At 40.9% G+C, this 20,229-nt stretch overlaps 3 protein-coding genes across 6 annotated transcripts in view; 1 reads left to right on the forward strand and 2 right to left on the reverse strand.

Annotated features, from left to right (window-relative positions):
• The window catches only part of wipf2a (WAS/WASL interacting protein family, member 2a), a 30,170-nt gene extending 18,470 nt beyond the window's left edge, over nt 1–11,700 (reverse strand). Inside the window, exons 1-3 of one of the 2 annotated variants that reach the window (XM_040147108.1) lie at nt 10,720–11,700; nt 10,297–10,620; nt 151–295 (exon numbers count right to left, since the gene is read on the reverse strand). In XM_040147108.1, the coding sequence (XP_040003042.1) occupies nt 151–213 (63 nt within the window). In that variant the 5' untranslated portion in view covers nt 214–295; nt 10,297–10,620; nt 10,720–11,700. Of the gene's footprint in view, nt 1–150; nt 296–10,296; nt 10,621–10,706 lie in introns of both variants that reach the window. The other variant, XM_040147109.1, reaches the window with a different exon arrangement.
• A 15-nt stretch (nt 11,701–11,715) lies between these two features.
• Nucleotides 11,716–12,540, forward strand: mrpl21 (mitochondrial ribosomal protein L21). The gene has a single exon (XM_040147110.1). The coding sequence runs from the start codon at nt 11,733–11,735 to the stop codon at nt 12,318–12,320; it is 588 nt and encodes a 195-aa protein (XP_040003044.1). The 5' UTR covers nt 11,716–11,732; the 3' UTR covers nt 12,321–12,540.
• Nucleotides 12,541–14,328: 1,788 nt separating this feature from the next.
• Nucleotides 14,329–19,452, reverse strand: c15h6orf120 (chromosome 15 C6orf120 homolog). Of its 3 annotated transcripts, none has more exons than XM_040147112.1 (2): nt 19,407–19,452; nt 14,329–17,210 (listed from the first exon to the last, which is right to left on the reverse strand). In XM_040147112.1, exon 2 carries the CDS (start codon nt 17,160–17,162, stop codon nt 16,614–16,616), a length of 549 nt encoding a protein of 182 aa, XP_040003046.1. In that variant the 5' UTR covers nt 17,163–17,210; nt 19,407–19,452; the 3' UTR covers nt 14,329–16,613. The 3 variants fall into 3 exon arrangements, with proteins under 3 accessions (XP_040003046.1, XP_040003045.1, XP_040003047.1); XM_040147111.1 differs by lacking the exon at nt 19,407–19,452 and adding an exon at nt 19,333–19,400; XM_040147113.1 differs by lacking the exon at nt 19,407–19,452 and adding an exon at nt 18,678–19,078.
• Between the last annotated feature and the right edge of the window lie 777 nt (nt 19,453–20,229).

A 20,229-nucleotide genomic window follows, 5' to 3' on the forward strand; every position in this document is an offset into this window, starting at 1 on the left:
CCATCATGTACTCATGTTAGACTTGAACTGTTTAGTAACTGAATTCTGCGACACTGAACTGTATTATCTCCCCATCGCCAACATTACTTTTGCGGTTGGTGATGTAACCTCGACTGTGTGATGTACTGTGTGTTCAGTCCGTTCACTGACCTCATTGAAGGTGGGTGGGGGTGGGGGTCCAGGGGGAGGAGGGGGAGGGGGAGGAATAGGCATCCTGTCCCTCTCTTGGCACCTCTCTGTGTGGGGTAAAGGCAGGTGACTTCACTGTCTCAGCTGGGACGACACACACTGACTCCTGAAAAACAGCAGACAAATTTCAACTGATCAAGCTGAAAAAACAACCCTTCAATGATCATTAAAAACTGGAACATCTTTGTTTGTGCAGCCACATCACATGTAGGCGGCTGTGCTTTCCAAGTCCAAGTCAGGTCTAAAAATCCTGTTACTGATGAAGCACTCACAGGTGAATTATTAAATTTACAGCAAACATAAATAGCTCTTTACTTGGATACAATGAAAACCTGAGTGCAAATCAGCATTTTTTTGGCACTGATACCACCATAACAAGGTCCTTTAATTCACAGTATGTGTTCTTGTTCGCTTGATCTACTTTTGGTCCTTTTGTGGGGGAAAATCTACATAGTTCACTGGAAAATAAACTTCTACAAGTAATATCCTTCATACTTTGTCATACTCTAAGGAGAAAGTAAGAGTATGAAGGCTATATGTAGGATTGTGGCAATATTTAACCAGTTTTCCTCTTCTTTCCTTGATGTATCCTTGCATGGATCCAAAAAGGACTACAAAACAGTGGTAGGCTTCTTCTAAGATTTATATTTGAAAAACCTAAAATACTACATACATACAAATAATGAAATAGCTGCTAAGAAAAGACAGCCACAATGTGAAATGTCTTCGCCAGTGGGACAATCTTTGGTTTTGAGAAAACACTCCTCTGTACACAGTTTTCTTAAATGGTTCTCAACAGCTGCAGCTTGGTGATATTGGCATAAAATGAGGATGGATAGGCTACCATATAGAATATACAGTACTGAGCAAACAGTTTGGGCATTTCACATGTTTAGATTCTTGTCCATCACACAATACCATCAGGGAGATGTCTGACTGGTCCCACATTCATTCTGCAACATGACAAGGAGCCCAAATATACAGCCAGATTCATATAGAGCTGTCTTCAGAGACAAGAAGAACCAGGAGTCCTGCAACAGATGGTCTGGCCCCCACAGAGTCCTAATCTAAGCATCATGGAGTCAGTCTGGATTCACCAGAAGAGACAGGAGACACTCGGACAGACTAAATCCCCAGAAGAACTATGGCAAATTCACCAAGATGATGGAACAACCTACGTGCCAAGTACCTTAGCAGGTGTGTGCAGGTTAACCAAGGGGAACCGGTGCTGATTTAAAGGCAAAGGAAGATCACATGAAATACTGATTTGATTTAGGTTTTTTCTGTTTACTGCTCCTTGTATGTAGTTGGCTGTTAAATAAAGTATCCATGGCATTATTTTTTAAAAGCAGCTTCACCTTACTATTAGTGCCTAAAATCTTTTAACGAGTACTGTATATTTTACAGAAATAGTTGAAAATCCAAATTGTTGTAGTTATCCCTCATTGGCTTACAGTGGAAATGGGAAATACTTCAGGCAACAAGTACATAGCTGCACTGTAAAAGCCCCAAGCCCCAGTCATCTGACCACTGAGACACATGAGGTATCAACAAGAAAAAGCAGACACAAATCCTGGGAGAGAAGGAAAGCAGTAAATCCTCGCAAATGACAAAACTTGAACCAGTGGATGTTGTACATTTTTGATCAAAAAATTACTATATACATACTATATATAGGATATATACTTCTTCATACTTAAACCACAGTATGCGATTTCCATTTTCAGTGTTTACTCTATTCACTACTCTCTCGCTCTCTTTCAACCCATCTGGTCGGGGGCAGACGGCCGCCCACCATGACCCGGGTTCTGTTCAAGGTTTCTACCTGTTAAAAGGGAGTTTCTCCTTGCAGCTGTCGCCAAGTGCTTGCTCATGGGGGCATGTTGGATCTCTGTAAATAATAGTATAAAGAGTACAGTCTAGACCTGCTCTGCGTGAAAAGTGCCCTGAGATAACCTGTGTTATGATTTGGCGCTATATAAATGAAGTTGAATTGAATCGAACTAGCGCATAATCGTCTTTGAATTTAACCAGTTACCAGAAGAGTGCTCAGTCCGTCTTTATTACTGCCTCCAGTAACAAGGACCAAGGAAGATCAGCTGTATTTCTGAGGCATAATGAAAGTGCTTTGTTGTGAAGAGCACAATATTAAAGTGCTTTTATTTAGTCTCCTTTGGCCACTAGCACGCAACATGAGTCTATCTCCCTGTTGGTCAGTTAAAAGTGAAGGTAACAGTGAGTATGGGGATTCACATGGGGTTAGGACTACTATTAAACAGGACTCAGATGAGAATAAAAGATCTGAGACTTGTGAGACTAGTTCCTTAATTAACTGTATTCTTGACACAAAAAAAATTCTAGTTCCAATGAATAAGACAAACCTTATTGTGACCTAGTCTGCATTTACAAATATTAATAACAATTCTTATTTATTTTTCATTTCATATTTTACGATGTTTTGCGGTTTTCAATCAATATTCAACACACATTCTCAACTAAATTCTATATGAAGTGTTCCAATTATGATGGTGACGACTCCTTTTTAAAAACCTCATCAGGATTTTATGAGACTTAAGAAAGAAACCCACTCTTAAGAAAGAAACCCACTCCACCTATTTGTAGGACAAAACCTGAAGTTGCAAAAACATGAGAACACCATGATTAGTTGCAGCTGCAATAATTTTCAGCTTACATGTGTGCTATGTTAAAGTGAAAAGATGACGAAAGCTTAATTCAGATCCTTTACAGCGGAAACAAATGGCTGTTCCCACTTTGCTTTAAAGACGACATTCTTGGTAGAAGGAAGCTGTTACTTCAGCAGCTCCTGGGATACATCAGCGTAGTTTTGAAAACGACATTGCGACAAGGCTCCACAGACAGAAAGAAGCTTAGAGTGCTTTAAATCTCAGCTTTAAACCCATTTGTAGCCATGCTAACATCAAGACTATGGGATGGCAGCACTGGTCTGTAAATCCGGAGTGAAATATCTAGACCACTTTTGGATGGATTGCCATGAAATTTGGTACATATATTCATGGACCCCAAAGGATGAATCCTACTGACTGTGGTGTCTTGACGAGCCTATAGGTGGAGTTCATAAGGGGGGGACCGTGTCAGTCCCCCCTGTTGTGGCTTTTAATCACCAACACACCAACCCAGCTAGAACTGAAAATCTTTTTCACAGTGTTCTGGCCTTTCATCCACACTAAAGCAGGATTTTTCAGACCAAAAAATTGAGCTTTTGAAAATCTGCTACAGGATGGAAATTTTTGAAAACAAAAGCTTTGCACTTTGCTGTGGACAGCAGTAAAGAAGATAACTTTTTCTTATTTCTAGCACTCGCTGTGATCACTTGTTGAATATCAATCAAACCACAGTCAAAATATATGTGCTGTTATTAGGGTTTCAACTAGTGATTATTTCCATTATTGATTAATCTGTTGATTATTTTTTCAATTAATCACTGTTGATCAAAATATCAAAAAAAGACGAAAAAAAGTGGAAAACGTCCATCCTATTTTCCCCAGAGTCCAAGGCGATGTCTTCAAATGTTTTTGTTTTGTCCAACCAATAATTTAAAACTCAATTTCTTACTGTGACAGAAAACTGAAAAATCAGCAAATCTTTACATTTGAGAAGCTGAAATCAGAATGTTTTGCAGTTTCTGCTTGAAATACTACTAAGACAATTAACTCATCATCAAAATTGTTTCCATTTAATTTTTTGTCGATCTAACTGACTCATTAGTAAACCATTCATTGCAGCACTCCCCCCTTTTGGTCAATGCGTAAGATAAGTTACTGATCATAAAATAGAAATTAAATCAAAGGAAAGGCCGCTTTCCTAATCAAGACAATTCTCATAATTTCGTCTCCGTGCACCATGACAATGGATTTGGAATTAAACCATAAAGATGTGATTAAAGTGTAGACTTTTAGCGTTTAACAAAAGAAAAAAAAAAAAATCACATAGACTGTTTACGAATTAGAGCCATTTTTATAAAATAGTCCCTCATTTACAGGGGCTCAAAAGTAACTGGAGTTTCATGGCCAGGTGTGGCCGGTTCCCTTGTTATTTCATGAAAAATTAAGCAGATTTAAAAAAAAACAAAACAAAAACGTCTGGAGTTGATCCCAAGAGTTGAATTTGCATTTGGTAGCTGTTCATGGAAACTCAATATGCTGTCCACAGAGGTGTTGATGCAAATGAAGGAGGCCATCATTAGGCTGAAAAGACAGATGGCAGAAACTTTAAGAGAGGCCAAATCGACAATTTGGTACATTCTTAGAAAGAAGGAATGCACTGGAGAGCTCAACAGCACCAAAAAGGCCTGGAAGACCAAAGAAGACAACCAGAGTGGATGATCACAGAATTTTTTCCTTGGTTAAAGAAAACCCTTCACAGCATCAACCCAGATCAAGAACACTTTTGAGGAGGTAGGCGTATCATTGTCAAAGTCTACAATCAAAAGACGCCTTCATGAATGTAACTACAGAAGGTTTACCACAAGCTGCAAACCACTGGTAACACTGAAGAACAGAAAGGCCAGATTAGATTGGCCAGAAAACATCTAAAACATCTAAAAAAGCCAGCCCAGTTTTGGAACAAGATTGTTTGGACAGATGAAAACAAGATTAACTTGTACAAGAATGATGGGAAGAGAAGAGTATGGAGAAGGAAAGGAATGCCTTATGATCCAAAGCATACCACATCATCTGTGAAACATGGAGGATGTAGTGTTATGGCAGGGGCATGTATGGCTGCCTATGGAACTGGGTCACTGGTTTTTATTGAAGATGCCTGCTGATAGAAGTAGCAGGATGAATTCTGGAGTGTACAGGGCTATACTGTCTGCTCAGATTCAGCCAAATGCTGCAAAACTGATAGGACAGTGCTTCACAGTACAAATGGATAATGACCCAAAACATACTGCGAAAGCAACCCAAGAGCTTCTCAAGGCAAATAAATTGAATATTATTCAAAGGCCAAGTCAGTCACCTGACCTCAACCCAACTGAGGATGCTTTTCAATTCCTGAAGAGACAACTGAGGGCAGAGAGTCCCAGAAACCAGCAGCATCTGAAGGTGGCTGCAGTAAAGGCCTGGCAAAGCATCTGAAGGGAGGAAACTCAGCATTTGGTCATATCCATAGGTTCCAAACTTCAGGCAGTCATTGACTGCAAAGGGTTTTCATCCAAGAACTAAAAATAATCTGTATCTGAATCTCTCCTCTGAAATCTGCCTCTGAAAATGAATTGACTATGTTTTAAAATACCTGTAATTCTTAAACGGTTAATGTGATATTTTTGTTGATGATTTTGTTTAAAATCCATTCTGGTGGTGTACAGAGTCAAAATTATATTATAAATACTTATGGACCTAACTGTATTAGTACTTTACACTTGTTTAGTTATCAGATAACAGTGCTACAGCGAAATTCAAGTAAAAAGCAAAAATGCCAAAAATGTGCTTGTTTCTGTAGCTCAAATTTGAAGAAATTCTGTTTTTCTCGCCTTTATATCATTGCAAACTGAATATATTTGGGTTTTAGATGGAACAAGACATTTAAAGATGACACCTTTAACTCTGGGAAAATATAATGGGCATTTTTGCCATTTTCTGATATGTTATAAACCATAACAACTACTTGGCAAACTACAGAAAATAATTGTTAGTCGCAGCCCTAATGTGGACACAGCATTTTCAGATTTAGCCAACTTTCAGTGTGGATGCATTTTTGAGGGTTTGTCCTTGTTAGATTTCCTGCCCAGCACAATCGCTTGGGCGGCCGGCCGGCTGGCCTCCAGGAGCGTTGGTGGGATGGGTATGGTGGTCTTTGCACATTTTTCCGGCATCAAGGTGTACTGCTCTGTGTAGCATCTTTACTCAGTTTTACTTCTGTAAAAGTCGCTGCTCTTTAGAGCAAAGTGGAGGTTTTAAGTTTAAACTATACATAAAACTGAAACTGCTCTACATGTGTCCGCTCTGCACACAATGACTGACTCTGATCACTGGATCTCCCCAAACCAGTTAGCTGTCTAGGCCCATTGTTGGCTCTGGCAGGCAGCGTTGGCTCCTCACCCCACCCTATCCCTCCGCTGCTCCATTGCTCAGGCTGCTAGGGGCTGAGTGTCAGGGCAGGTTTTCACCGAGGGAAACCAAAGGAATCTCACCAAGCAAGCTCACCAGTTAGTCAGTGATGAGGTTTAAATGGACGGGCACAGCAGCAGAGACAGAGACTGAGAGGGGGGGGGTGAAGAAATGTTTATATGTCTGCTGACTGCATGAGGGCTGAAGCCACACACTGGTTTCAATGACTGTGTTTGCATTAAGACGGTTATTATTAGACTAATAATTAGACTAACTATCCAAACACAAATAACACACCTCAAACAATGACATCATTCTGTTTGATTTTAAGATGTATAAACCCAAAACCAATTCACTATATGAAACCCCTGTCATGTAAATGTTTTAGATTACTTTTAGTAAAAACAAAAAACACACACTGCTGGCTTTTCAAGTATTTATCTTGTTTTTTTTTTAAATCACTCTGCTTCTAAATTAGAGCTTTAACAATCAGCTGATTGACTGCTTAATCCATCAGAAGAAAATTAATCAAAGATAATTTTGATGATCAGTTCATATTTTAAGTTATTTATGAAGTATTGCTTGTTACAGCTTTGGGGTATGAAGAATTCCTGCTTTTTCTGTTTGATATAAATCTAAATTGAATACAGTTTGATTTGAAACATAAACAACTTTTAGGACGTCAGTTTGGACCTGGTGAACTCTGATGGGAGGTTGCCATCACAACATCCTCCTACAGACTGGACAGATTAATGGATTTTAAAAATAATGGCTTGTTGGAGCTGACATTACTTTCTATTTTTGTTATATCTAGTCTCTTCTATTCTGAATTGCAGTGGATGCAAAAAAGTTTTCTGCTGACACAAGTATTTTGCAAAACAGTAACAGATGTAAGAAGTACTGAGTGTCTTGAAGGGATCTAAAAGAACAAAATAAAGTCTCTTGATACAGAATACTTGGAGTTAAGTCTGTCCTAGGCCTGTCTTCTGTCCTTTAGTAACTGCAAAATGAAAATAAATTTATAAATGTAATTTCTTGATAATAATAATATAATTTTGATGACTGATTAATCGTTTAGTCATGCAAAAAAATGTAGAACATTTTACACATTCTCAGGTTCCAGCTGGATTTGCTGCTTATCTTTGGCATGCATAACAGAAAACTGCAGTTCAGACAAAACAAGACATCTGACGATGTCACCTTGGATTCTATAAAGCTGTGACTGGTGTTTTGAAATGTAAAAAGATTGTGAAAAAAAATACCAAATGATTAAGCAATTAATCAAATAAATAACAGGCAGATTCATTGAGAATGAAAATCCTTAGTTGCAGACACATTGATGTGTCTAGGGCTGCAACAAGTTCTATATTTTATTAGGTAAAAGCAAAAATAGCGGAGCATTTGTCCACTAAGAACCAAAAGTTTGGGATCAGACACTAAGACTTAGTAAGACTGACTTCATGTTAAACTGTCCTATCGTGGTCAGATTTAGGGCGGGGTATAGACACTTACTAGGGCTGTCAAGAAATATTCTAAAATCAATTATATAGTCAAATTGTAAAATGCAGACATTCGATTATGAAAATTAATATTTGAGTCTGGTGGTGAAAACAGTAGCCAAAAAGGATTTGGTCTCTACTCTGATTACTGATTAAGTGTTTTAGTAATTTTTTAAGCAAAAATGACAAACATTTAATGGGCCCAGTTTCTCAAATGTGTGCGTTTTTGAAATTCTTTTCTTTGTCATATATCATAATAAACTGGACATTTTGGGATTCTAGACTGATGGTTAAATAAAACAAGCTATTAAAATAGCTTATTTTCTGATAATGAAAATAGTTGTTAGTTGCAACCCTACGTAGGAGGACATATGAGATACAGAGTATTTAAATATTGAAAAAATATTCAAAATCCCCCATCAGTCTCTCTTTAATATAACGATCTGATGGCTTTTAGAAGAGAAGATTGAAGAATATGTCTTGCCCTCCGCAGCATACATCTATTTACACAAAAACACACAAAACTGGCAGCCACACTGAAAAAACCAACAGGTCCTGACCTCTGACCCCTATAATCTGACTAATCTTCTCCATACCAGATGAAAGTAAATTGAGGTCCTAAGAAGTAGGTCATGATCACTGCGGTTTGGGCTCCATTTAGCCATATAATGGAAAAGTGTGACGCTGCACAGAGAAATACAGCCCGGGGGGGGGTGAGGAAGTTAGACACTTTTGTGGTTAGGGAAATACACTAAGCTAAATGCCTGTTTGTTTCTAGGCTTTTCCTAGAAACAAATATAGTTAAGATTTTGGACAAAAAACAAATAACTTTCAAAATATGATTCATTGTGAAAAATCTAACTACCTAACAGTGTATACACTTTGTGTTAGGATAACTCATTCAGTCATTCAAACATTTCATGGTTTTTGAGCTGCAACTAACAAATATTTTCACTGTCGATTAATCTGACAATGCATTGGTGAATAAAACATAAGAAAACAGTGATAAATGCCCATGACAATATCCTACGGCACCGGGTTACGTTATCCGATGTCTTGTGTTGTTTGATCAACAGCCTAGAACGTAAAAATATTCAATATACTATGATGTAAAATTGAGAAAAGTAGCAAATTGTCACATTAGAGAAGCTGGAACCATCAAACCATGTTTGGCGCTTCTACTTGAAAAATGACTGAAATGATTAACTGATTATCAAAAATGGTTGGTAATTAGCTGATTGATTAGTTGACTAATTTGTTGAAGCTCTACATGGTTTCAGCTTCTCAAATGTGAATTTTTGCAGTTTTTCCTTGCCTTAAATTGACTCCGAGTAAATAAGAATTTTGAGGTTTGGACTGTTGGTTGAACAAAACAAGACAGTGATACAAAGATGTGACAATTGAGTAAATCAACGTAGCCATTTCTTACGAAAAAATGCCAAATACTTGCCATTTCTAACTTCTCAAATATGCAGATTCGATCATTTTCTTTGTGACCAATAAGGGGAATATCTTTGGATTTTGGACTGGTGGTCGGACAAAACAAGGCATCTGAAGATGTCACCTTGGTCTGGCGTTTTGTACACAATACAATGAATCAAAAAAATTATCAACAGATTGATCGCTAATGAAAACAGGGTTTTTCCAGGGTTAAACAGGTTAAATCTAAGATTATTTAATACCAAATATAATGAGATTTAATACGTGCTTCCCAGTCATGCTGCCCTAAGCATGAAAGACATCCATATAAACCAGTAGGAGTGATAAAGCCTACAGTGATTTACCAAGTGTAATGAGAAATAAGTCAATTTATTTACATTTATTTCACATTTTGGACAGTATTTCCTGGTATGTCCCTAATAATATAATCAAATAATCTTTGAGCTGGACGTGGATAAGCAACAGAAAATGGATAGATTGGCGAATGAATTAGGAAGTGACTGGTCAATTTAAGATCAGAGGTCTGGAACAATTGTTACCAGGGATTTTTTTTTTTTTTGCAAAAACATTTTATAACAAATGTTACTGTCTATGGCAGGCTAGACAAACTATTGGAAACGTCTGTGGGTGAAATTTAACACGTTTTCATACCTTTTTTTTTTTTAAAGAAAAGCTAAATCATTGCTTTTAAAGACTTTAAAACCTACAGAAACAATATAGTACATCTACTTTTGATCCTTTAAGTAGGTTTTCCTGATAATAGTTACATTTTTTTTTTACTTAAATGGAGTTTAGGAAGCAGTACTTTTCCTTATTCGTAGTTTTACTTAAGAAAAGGATCTGAATACTTCTCCCTCAACTACACAAATCCTACATGTTATTGAGTAAATTCAACAGGCGGAAAACATACAAGCCGGCCGACATAAAGCTCAGTAAAACAGGATTAATCGGGCCTGGACAGGGTGTGCAGCTGCTCCAGCCGCTCCCAGGTAAATATCCACGGAAACACACACACACCTGGTACTAGCTTCAACTTAGGTGGAGTAAAGTTAGCTCCGGCAGCCTGACATTTAACTTACCCTGGCTCGAAGAAGAGGAGGTCTGGTTGTCTCGTCCTCCAAAACAACATGAATGGAAAGTGCCGTTGTGGCAATCCGTGGTCGGAGCAGTTTGACAAAAATTAGGGTGGGAGGGTGCTGGTAGGTCGCGGTGATGTAACTCAACGCCACCAAAAACACTCACGGGTTAGCCGGCTAACGTTAGCCTGCTATCGACGGTTTACCAGCTCGGCTAGTTGCGGTAACACTGGAGCTAGCCGCTTTTAGCCGTTAGCTGTTGGCCGTTAGCTGTTTACTACCCAGCTGTCAGTGTCAGCGCTGCCCGGCTCTCCCTGCAAGACGTCTCTGAGATAACACAGCGCATTAAACAAACCGTTAAAAGCGTTGAAGGGAGACTTTTAACAGTTTTAGGTAGCAACGGAAAAGTTTACCCGCACTCCCGACCTGCAAGCAGAGCCATACTCCCCGCTGACACCGTTTAATCGGTCCCTGCTCGGAAACACGGAAACGGCCGACCGACACAAAATGGAGGCACGTCAGCGCCGCATTCAGGTGCTTTAGGAAATTCCAGGTCCAACCGACAAGGTCGTAATATACTGTCGAGCGTCAGGTATAGAGGGAAGTGGGGGAAGTAACTTTACTGAACACAGAAGTTCAAACAGGCATGGATGAAAACGGAACGGTAATACAGGACACAGGCCCCTAGACCCCCCAAACACACAAAACGACCACAAAGTGATGCAAAACAACCGCAGAGATACAAAAATGACTACATGAGATGCAAAGGAAACACTAAACAGGTGCAAAATAACCCCAAAGAGACATAAAACAACGACAAAGAGACAACAAACGACCACAAAGAGATGCAAAAACGAACCCAAAGAGACGCAAAATGACCATGAGATACCCAAAAGAAACACTAAACAGATGCAAAATGTACACAAAGACACAGAGATGCAAAAGACTACATAGATGAAACACAACCAAAGAGAGACACAAAAAGACAAAAACCGACCACAAAGAGATGCAAAAGTTGCACGGAGACACACTTAGTAAATATTGACTTAATAAGGTGCCCATGGAACAAAAGTGCAGTAGCATTTGTAGAGAGGCTCACTTTAATGTCGTAAGTTACTTCTTTTCACTTCAAAAACCCGTGAGAAATATGGAATCTGCCCAAACCTTTGCACGGATGTTGTTGTTGTGTGGCTTTTACATGTGGCTTGTACTTTTTTCCTTCATTGCATCTGATTTATTTTATTGATCCTGTTCGTCCCCCAACTTACTTTGCACGTGACTTGTGTGAATAATGTAAAATATAAAAATATCATATGATATATAAATGATAATAAAACGTTTTTTAAAGCAGAAAAAGTCATATTATGTGTGTGCGCGCGCATACGTGTCGTTACAGAAGTCACGCATGCGCTGTGAGAACAACAGCATTTCCTGTCAAGATGGCGGTGAGCAGAGGGTGTTCGGGACTGTGGAGGACATGTAGCATGTTGTCAACCAGACCCCGTCTCCTGCTCCCCGCTGCTGCCCGACCACAGAGCTCCGTGAGCGGGGACCTGGTGCCCCGGACCTCGCTGTCCAGCCCGCCGTGGCCGCAGCAGACGAGCCTGGTCCCGCAGGAGGAGGAGCGGGGACGACACGCCGCGGTGGTGAGCACCGTGAACCAGCGGATCCACCGGCAGGACTTCGGCCGGCTCTTCGCCGTGGTGCACTTCGCCGGGCGTCAGTGGAAGGTCACGGACGAGGACTTGATCCTGATCGAGAACCACATCGAGGCGGAGTGCGGGGAGCGGATCCGGATGGAGAAGGTGCTACTGGTCGGGGCGGAGGACTTCACCCTGATCGGCAGGCCTCTGCTGGGGAAGGAGCTGGTCCGGGTCGAGGCCACCGTGCTCGAAAAGACCGAGTCCTGGCCCAAAGTCCACATGCGGTTCTGGAGGAGACACCGGTTCCAGCGCAAGAGGATCATCATCCAGCCGCAGACTGTGCTCAGGATCAACAGCATCGAGCTGGCCCCCAGACTGACATGATGAAGAGGAGGAGGATGGTGATGAAGAAGAAGTCAGGACTACTTCGCACACAGACTGCGGGTTTATTTGTTCTGAGTGATTATAAATATGTAAACAAACATGTCAGGGTCGTTTTTTAAAACCGCAACAAGCCAGGGCTGGAAATGTTGGGTTTACTCCTGTAAATAAAACAAGACACTTGCAGAAGCTGCACGAAATAAACTGAATATTCGTGTTTTCAGTACTTGGTTGCTTTTTAAAATCCTGACTTTAAAAGTCCTGAAAAGTGTTTAAAAAGGTGTGAAATGATCTCAAATTGATAAAAAAGGCCTTAAGTCGATGGCTCCTAACAACCTACTGCTGGGCCCCTATGGCCCCTATGGCCCCTCACTGTACATGGCGGGGGGACTTTTTTTTTTTTTTTCTTTGTCGCGTCCTACACTGAACAACCAACCGGCTACTAAAGAAAACAAACGTCGGATGTCTCGATACCGAGGACAGTCGTGGGTTTGCGGCCGTACAGCGCCTTCCCGGTGGAGTAATGCGACCTCGCTGTAGCCTTTTCCCGTGTCGATTACTTGACGCTCGGGAAAACAAACCGATTAAAGCAACTCGACCAAACTCAATTTGACCTCAAACGAGTGTCGACGCGTGGATCATCAAATCGACGAGGCATCGGCGGGAGCCGTTCTGGCACCGCCGTGAAGAAGGCCTCTTCGGCGAGGGTCTCAAAAACAAGACACGGTGAGCCGCCGTCGGGCGCCCGGCGGGGGGGGGTCCCGCTGTCCCCGGGCTCTCGGGATCCCCCGGACATGGACGTGCAACCAAGTGACAAGTAGTGAGGAGCTGAGTCGTTTCGACGCTCCGGGTTTTTCCACTTGTCCCTCTGGTTTTTCAAAACCGAGCTTCTAGCAAACAGAGAGGGAGAGTTTCCCACAGTAAATACATAAATACAGGCCGATGATTACAGCTGAATTGTGATGGTGGTGGGGTTTTCGTCATTCTCCAGGCCTTTTTCACTCCCGTTCCATCACCGGAGCTCAGAATAACATCAGGAGCCTTGGTGGTGATGGATGTAAATAATGGCGTTTTTCATCAGGAAAATAATCCACGTAACGTTCAACATTTCCCACGATTATAAATGCGACATTTCGGTCTGATCGTCCTCATCAGACATTAGACTTATTGCCCCTCGTCCTCCTCCTCGCTTTGGCAGCAGAAACGCGCCGACGTAACCTTATTATGTGAATCACATATTCAGAATAGTTTCTTCATCGTCGGACCCCCCCCCAAAAAAAAAAAAAAAAAAAAAAAATCCTTGTACGTATTTAGAGTATTTTCCAGCCTTACTCTAATATTTGGAAATGATTTCTGGGGTTATACAGCTTCTTATTCTGTTCCAGTTATGCTGATTATAATTACTCTTTATTGTTGTAATGTCGGGGTAGGGCTGCGATTGAGGATTATTTAATCGGTTAATCAATTAGTCGTTTGTCTATTAAATGTCATAAAGTTTTTTTTAAAAATGGCCATCACGAATTCCTAGTGCCCAAGTGTCTTCAAATATCTTGTTTTGTCTGACCAACAGTCTAAAACCAAGAGATTTTCAGAGATTTTCTTAAAAAGAAAAAAAAACAAAAAAAAAACACAAGATGATTAATCGATTATCAGAATAGTTGCTGATTAATTTTCTGCCAGTCAACTAATTGATCAATTGACTAATGTTGCACTTTTTAAAAAAGCATCATGACATATCCTTGAGGGAGTTCAGCTAAAAATGATTTCCCACAACCATGCAGTTCAATGTGATGAACAAGGGACCTGATACAGTATATTGATAATGGAGGAAGGTTCTCCTTCGTCGTCGTCTTCTTCCTTTGTTTTTTGTTGCCCAGTCTTTTCCACTTAGGAAAGTGAGGAGCTTTTTCCCAGCTTCTCCTCAGACTCAAACCACCCACCTCTCCTGGTAATGAAGCCCCAGGTTGCTCTTAATCAAAATCTGAAGCAAAAGACTCATGAGACAGACGACTTTAACAGTCTGCAAAATAACCGTTTTATTTAGAAATCAGACTGAGACGTCTCTGGAAACGGGAGAACTGCTCGGCCGTTCTCCCCCGCAGAGGACTGATCTGAAGGCACTGTTGAACATTTCTGCTCAGCGGTAACAATAACTGAACTCCGATGCTGGAGGTGATGTTTAAGTCAGGAGCTTGTCCAACAGGCAAAAAAAACAAAAAAAACAAAAACAAAGTGAATGATCAAACCAAATGAAATGCTGCTGTTACTGTTAAGTCTCTTCATAAACCAGAGGTTCTTATTTGGAGTCTAAAATTCAGCAAACTATCCAGTAAAGAGGAAATGAAAAAACAGAATCAATAATCCCGACCTGTCCCGCGGGAGCCGCGTGTATATCTCAAAATGGCTGACGATGGCTGTATTGCTAGGTTCTTGATATTTAAACCCACACACGTCCTGTGCGATGTTGATTTGCAGAGTTAAGACGAGCAGTTTCATTCGTTCACAGGCCGAGGTGAGAGACAGCCACAGCTGTAATCTCTGTTTGATGCTAAATTCGATTGACAGGTTTACTACAAGGTGAAGGATAACTCTGGTCTTTTTTTAATTTTTTTAAAGTAATACAAAACACTCACGCGCCTTATGTGCATTGAGAGAGTTAGAGGTTGCTGCAGTCGTTGCCACCGTCCACGCTGGCCTTAAAAGGTGTTCATTCTGCGTGGGAATACGCTGTAAAAAAAAAAGCTGGGGACAACATCCACAGTCCTGTGTGAGCGAAACTAAGAGGAGGCTTCAGCAGTCCGCGGTGGTTAAAGGAAGCGGGTATCTTCATCCCGGTGGTCGTGTGTAGTTTTGTCCCAACAACAAAGCCACAAGCGACCAGCAGGGTATAGCATGTTCCTTCGCCTCGGCTCAGCGGAGAAACGCGAAAATCAGAGAGGGTTTTACAAAAAAAAAAAAAAAAAAAAAGGACAAACACGACCTTAGGGAAATAACCCACGTGATTCGGCTACAGGTCCTCACGGGTTTCAAACGAAGCTGGTTTGTCAAAAAGCGTCTCAATTTTTCCTTTCGACACGTTCAAAAAACTTTTTGTGACTTCCTCAAAACAGACGAGCTGACGATCACATTACGCAGTGATAGCCCAGGTGTTCAGAGGTGTGAAATCCTCCTTATTTGTCTGACTCTCAAAACAATATTAGCCCCATTTACAGCTGGCGTTAACATGTGATCTTACGTTACCTGGATAATGACACCTGATCCGCTCTGCTTTCACACTTGGTATTAACAAGTGTTCGCGTAATCTCGATTCTGCCCGCACTGTGATCGAATCTTCAAGTGCAAATCAGACCTCTAGATGTGGTCTGGCCGACTCGATCGGTTTCCCATCACACACCTGTTCTGTCTGCATTAAGACATGTTTTTCCTCATCAAGACTGAATATCCATATACAGGTCGCATGTCAATACCGGACGTAAATGAGGTCGTGGCATCTGCAGTTCTGCTTTTAGACACGACTGTACAACATGCGTTTCAGCATTCTTCATTCAAGGCACACTGAGGCCTTAACTCTGACTGCTGCAGCTTCATGTTACCTGGGAATTTTGTCCCTCATCTCTTACACTGGAATGTTAGGAAGGGATCCCTTCATGGCCACTATGCACGAACGGAGAGACTGCAGCAACCAAAAAGTCTTTCAGTTTACATATGTGCATGTGAGTGTTTGATAAACTTAAAAAAAAACAAACAAACAAAAAAAAAAACATCCTTTAAGACTCCAGAAATATTACCCTCTTGCCTTTTTGGTTGAACTGCAGTTCAACAACGAAAAGAAAAATAAAATTAAGAAATAAAAAAAAAAAAAAAAAATCGCAGCGACCAAAATTCAGCCATAAACATGTGCCTGTTCTTTGCCTTAACATGCTTCATTCTGTCTTTGTATGGGGGGAAACCAAAGCAAAGTAACACTCTGCTATATCTGACGGGCTAATGTTCATTTGCTTATCACCAAACATAAAGACTTTGTGAAATGTTTTCTGATTGATAGTGGTTCACCGGTGAGTTCAGCACAGTGATCCACCTTCGACAATTTAAATCTGATCTGTACTGTTTCTATCGAGTTTGTATGTTTGATCGCAAGCGAATTATTGTTTAAATGCCAGAAATCTCACTGGAGTCTGGTGCGACATTTTCTCATCCTTGCGGAATGAAGGGAAATAACCTTCTTTTATGTATCAAGGCTGGCTGAGCCAAGAACAGTCTCCTCCTTCGTCACAGCAGTAAGGAAGGAAACCATTTTCAAAACAAAATCTCAAGAATAATCTTCAAAAGCCCGATCAGAATTGTCCAAAAGATCGACTCCTCTTTCTCCTCTGATGCCTGAGGAAATTTCTTCTGCTTATGTCCGTCCTCTGAACCGTACGAGCCCATATCGAACGGATTCTGGGGCACCGTCTCATCGTAAAACACCCGCATTTCAAACTCGCTCTCCTGGTGAGACGGGTGGCCGTAAATGCCGATGCCCACAGGCCTCACGAATTCCCCCGGCACCACCACCACGTCCTTTCCACAGGTGGCCGACTGCAGCTTGTAGGTGTCGAAGCTCGGCTGCAGGGTTTTATCAGACACATAGAGGTCCGCGTCTCCCTTGAGGCTTTGCATATGCAGGATGATTCTGCCATCGTGGTTGAGGCGCAGGTAGCTGTAGTTTCCGGCCCCGATGTGGCCCTGAACCACATGGAGGAGCACCCACTCCTCAGGGATGCCATCGTCCTCTGAGGGGCTCAGGAAGCTTCTGGCGTGGGACAGCAGGAGGGCGACGACCAGGGCGCTGCAGCTCAGCATCATGATAAAGGCATCTGTCAATCAGACCCCGCCTGGACGACACCAGACAGCCTGAAAAACAGGACGAGACACAGATGAAAACCAGGATTTAGCTGCCAAACACAAACAAGGAAGAAAGCTAAAGCTGTGCTGGATTCAGTGCAAGAAATATTAAACTAATTCTGCAACTAGCAACAGTTTTGATTAACTGACTGATTGTTTAGTCTATAAAATGTCAAAGAAAATAGTGAAAAATGCCTGTCACAACTTCCAAGAGCTGGAGGTGTCATCTTCATACTGCTTACGTTGTCCAACCAACAGTCCAAAAACTCAAAATGTTACATTTAAAATGCTGTTAAAAAGAGGAGGTCTGCAAGCTCTCACATTTGAGAGGAAGGAACCAATGAATATTTCGTAACTTTGCTGAATAAATTACTTTATCAAAATTGCAATCAGCACTGGCTCAAAAATATTTTTCCGGCTAAATAATTTTTAAGAAGTCAAATGTTTAGCCACAAAAATGTTAGCCCCTGCTTACTGGATATTCAGCTCCCCTTAAGTTGTTAACTTGGCAACAAGTACTCTTCTAGTGGGACATTCCTAGGATCCTGTTTAGTGGGTATTCACAAACCAGATCCCACCAAACAGGATGAAAACCAGTATCTACCAGGTACAAAAAAAATCCAAAAAAAGAACTTACCTGTGGACACACTAGAGTTACAAATGAATGGTATAAATTTTTCACACAATCAAACTAAATGCTTAAAAGAAATCACCTTTGATCGTAATAATGATAACGAAAATAATCATTAGCAGCCTTTCTTGTGTCTAATGGGAGTCTGATGTTATGTTATCTCCCTGAATGACTGGCCTGAGCACCACCAGCGATAGAAATAAAGTTCCGTGTGTGAAGGTCAGAGTGTGTCACTGAAGCGAAACCATGAGGGGCTTTTTTTTTTTTTTTTGGACAGGAAATGTTTTAGTTCTTGCTGATTTGCCAGAGTCAGCGTGAGGTTACATCGTGTTCGTCGATAGCCTCTGCCAAGATTAAACGGCTGTACATTAACCTGTGGCAGTGGTGGGCAAATAACAGGTCCGTGGGCCAAATCTGGCCCTCCAACAAAAACATTCGTGCCCCAAACTAAAGCTGAGCTTTTCACTTTTATAGTGGTGGTTTCCTTTTCATGGTCCAACATAAACGAAGCAGGCTGCTGTCGGTTTTGGCTGCTTTAATTTACTATGGGAGAAATTACATTTTAATTTAAATACAATCCAAAGACAAACTAAATAATACTGAATACTAAATAATAATTAAATACTCAAAAACGACGGGAAAAAAACTCCATCTACAATATACAGTACAGCCTGCATCTTTACAGTTTGTAAAACTATTACACTGGCCCACGGTTGAAAACTAAATCTCGACCCCTGACCTAAGACATTACGTACATTTATGTAACATAAATTAAAGGTAACTTTAAAGAGAAAAGTGAAAACTAGAAAAACAAAAACATAGGCCAAACGTCTTCATGCACCCACCACAGCGACTCCCAGTCCCCGTGAAAGCTGAGTGTAGAAGGAACCGCGGAGCTACCGGCGCTGACTAAAAGCCCCTCGGCCGAGTTAAAAAAAACAAACCGCTCGGTCTCGGCTCCGCCGCCGAGTCCGACCTTTGACACGAACGAAAAAAAACATGACGTTTTTAACCACCGGACGTTAGCAACCCGGAGCACCTGAAAGTCTACCTGCTTTAATATGAAGCTTCACCACTTTTAAACCAGCTACGTGTGATGGATTTAATATTAAAACGGAACCCTGTTTATATTTAGCAACAATTTAACTTGAACAGTGTCCTGACGCTGCTTTTGAGTTTAATGCTAATAGCCAACACGGCACATGCAAGCCAGCTACTACCGGTTACTCTAAGTACATGTTTAGTCATACACCTGTTATTTCACCCGGTGTTAAAGTAGAAATAAGGCTGGTATTCGCCCGAGCTAACAGCTGAATAGCTTCTTACATTCAGTTAGCATTCACGCAGCTAACGTCGCTGTTAGCCTGTTCAGTTTGAGTGCGAGTTTCAGCTCTCAAGGCCGCGGGATAACTTAAAATTTAACAATTAAATAACTAAATTATTACTAAACACGTATACATGAGCAAATTCGCACTTCTTGCACAGTTGTTAGTTTCTAACCTGCATCTTCGTCCAAACACGGATACCTGCCGAAACTAAGTTCACCTCTTCTTCTTCTTTTAGCTTAGACTCACCAGACCGCAAGCCGCTCGCTTCCGCCGCCCTACCGGTCATACCTGGTAACTGCACTCATCGGCATCCACTCAATGTGCTTTTTAGTGACGAGCTGCTGACAGACCGGACTTCACGACGGACAAAAAGAATAAAGCAGGGATATGGTAATATTATGCAGATATGTATTATATGATTCACAGTTAGTATTCAAGAAAATAAGCCATGACCACGTGAATCATTAATTATATTTGTTTCTGTGTGATTCACCTAAACTTTACATTTGACTTGATTTTATCCGATAACTGGATTCATTTGATTTCACAGATCACAGTATAAATTGGTACATTTTGCATATTTTTGGCAAAAGGACTAAACAGAGAATAAATGCTTGTACTTTGAAATATATTTTCCATGCGGCATCTAATTACCTCATACGCTCATTTGGCAGTTTATCATGGTACACCCTGCTAAAACCGATGCAGTCCAATACAGCTGTCTGGTTGGGGGGGGTGGGGAATAAAAATAAAAAAAATCCTCCCTTCATGAAGGTTATTATGTTCAGTTTGTACTGCAACTGTTTCAGAGAGGTGCTGCTTCGTTTCGGAGGCTGAAACTACCAACTGAGTATATACTTCAGGTAGAACTTTTATTTTTGTAGCTTATTACAAAAAAAATAAAAGCTGCTTTGTGCATTGAATTATCACGAACATTCTGCAGGATACTGGTGCTTAAATTCTGGCAGTGTTGAGGACATTTGAAAGCTGTAGCTACATACAGTATTATAACTGCACTACACTGTTTTATTTTTTCATTGAACTGTATCAAACAGATACGAAAAAGGTC

The sequence above is a fragment of the Xiphias gladius genome, chromosome 15, assembly GCF_016859285.1.
Source record: "Xiphias gladius isolate SHS-SW01 ecotype Sanya breed wild chromosome 15, ASM1685928v1, whole genome shotgun sequence".
NCBI lineage: Eukaryota > Metazoa > Chordata > Actinopteri > Istiophoriformes > Xiphiidae > Xiphias > Xiphias gladius.

Excerpts from the sequence above, each read along its gene's own strand:
- c15h6orf120 (XM_040147112.1), bottom strand. The coding sequence starts at position 17,162 with ATGATGCTGAGCTGCAGCGCCCTGGTCGTCGCCCTCCTGCTGTCCCAC.
- mrpl21 (XM_040147110.1), top strand. The coding sequence starts at position 11,733 with ATGGCGGTGAGCAGAGGGTGTTCGGGACTGTGGAGGACATGTAGCATG.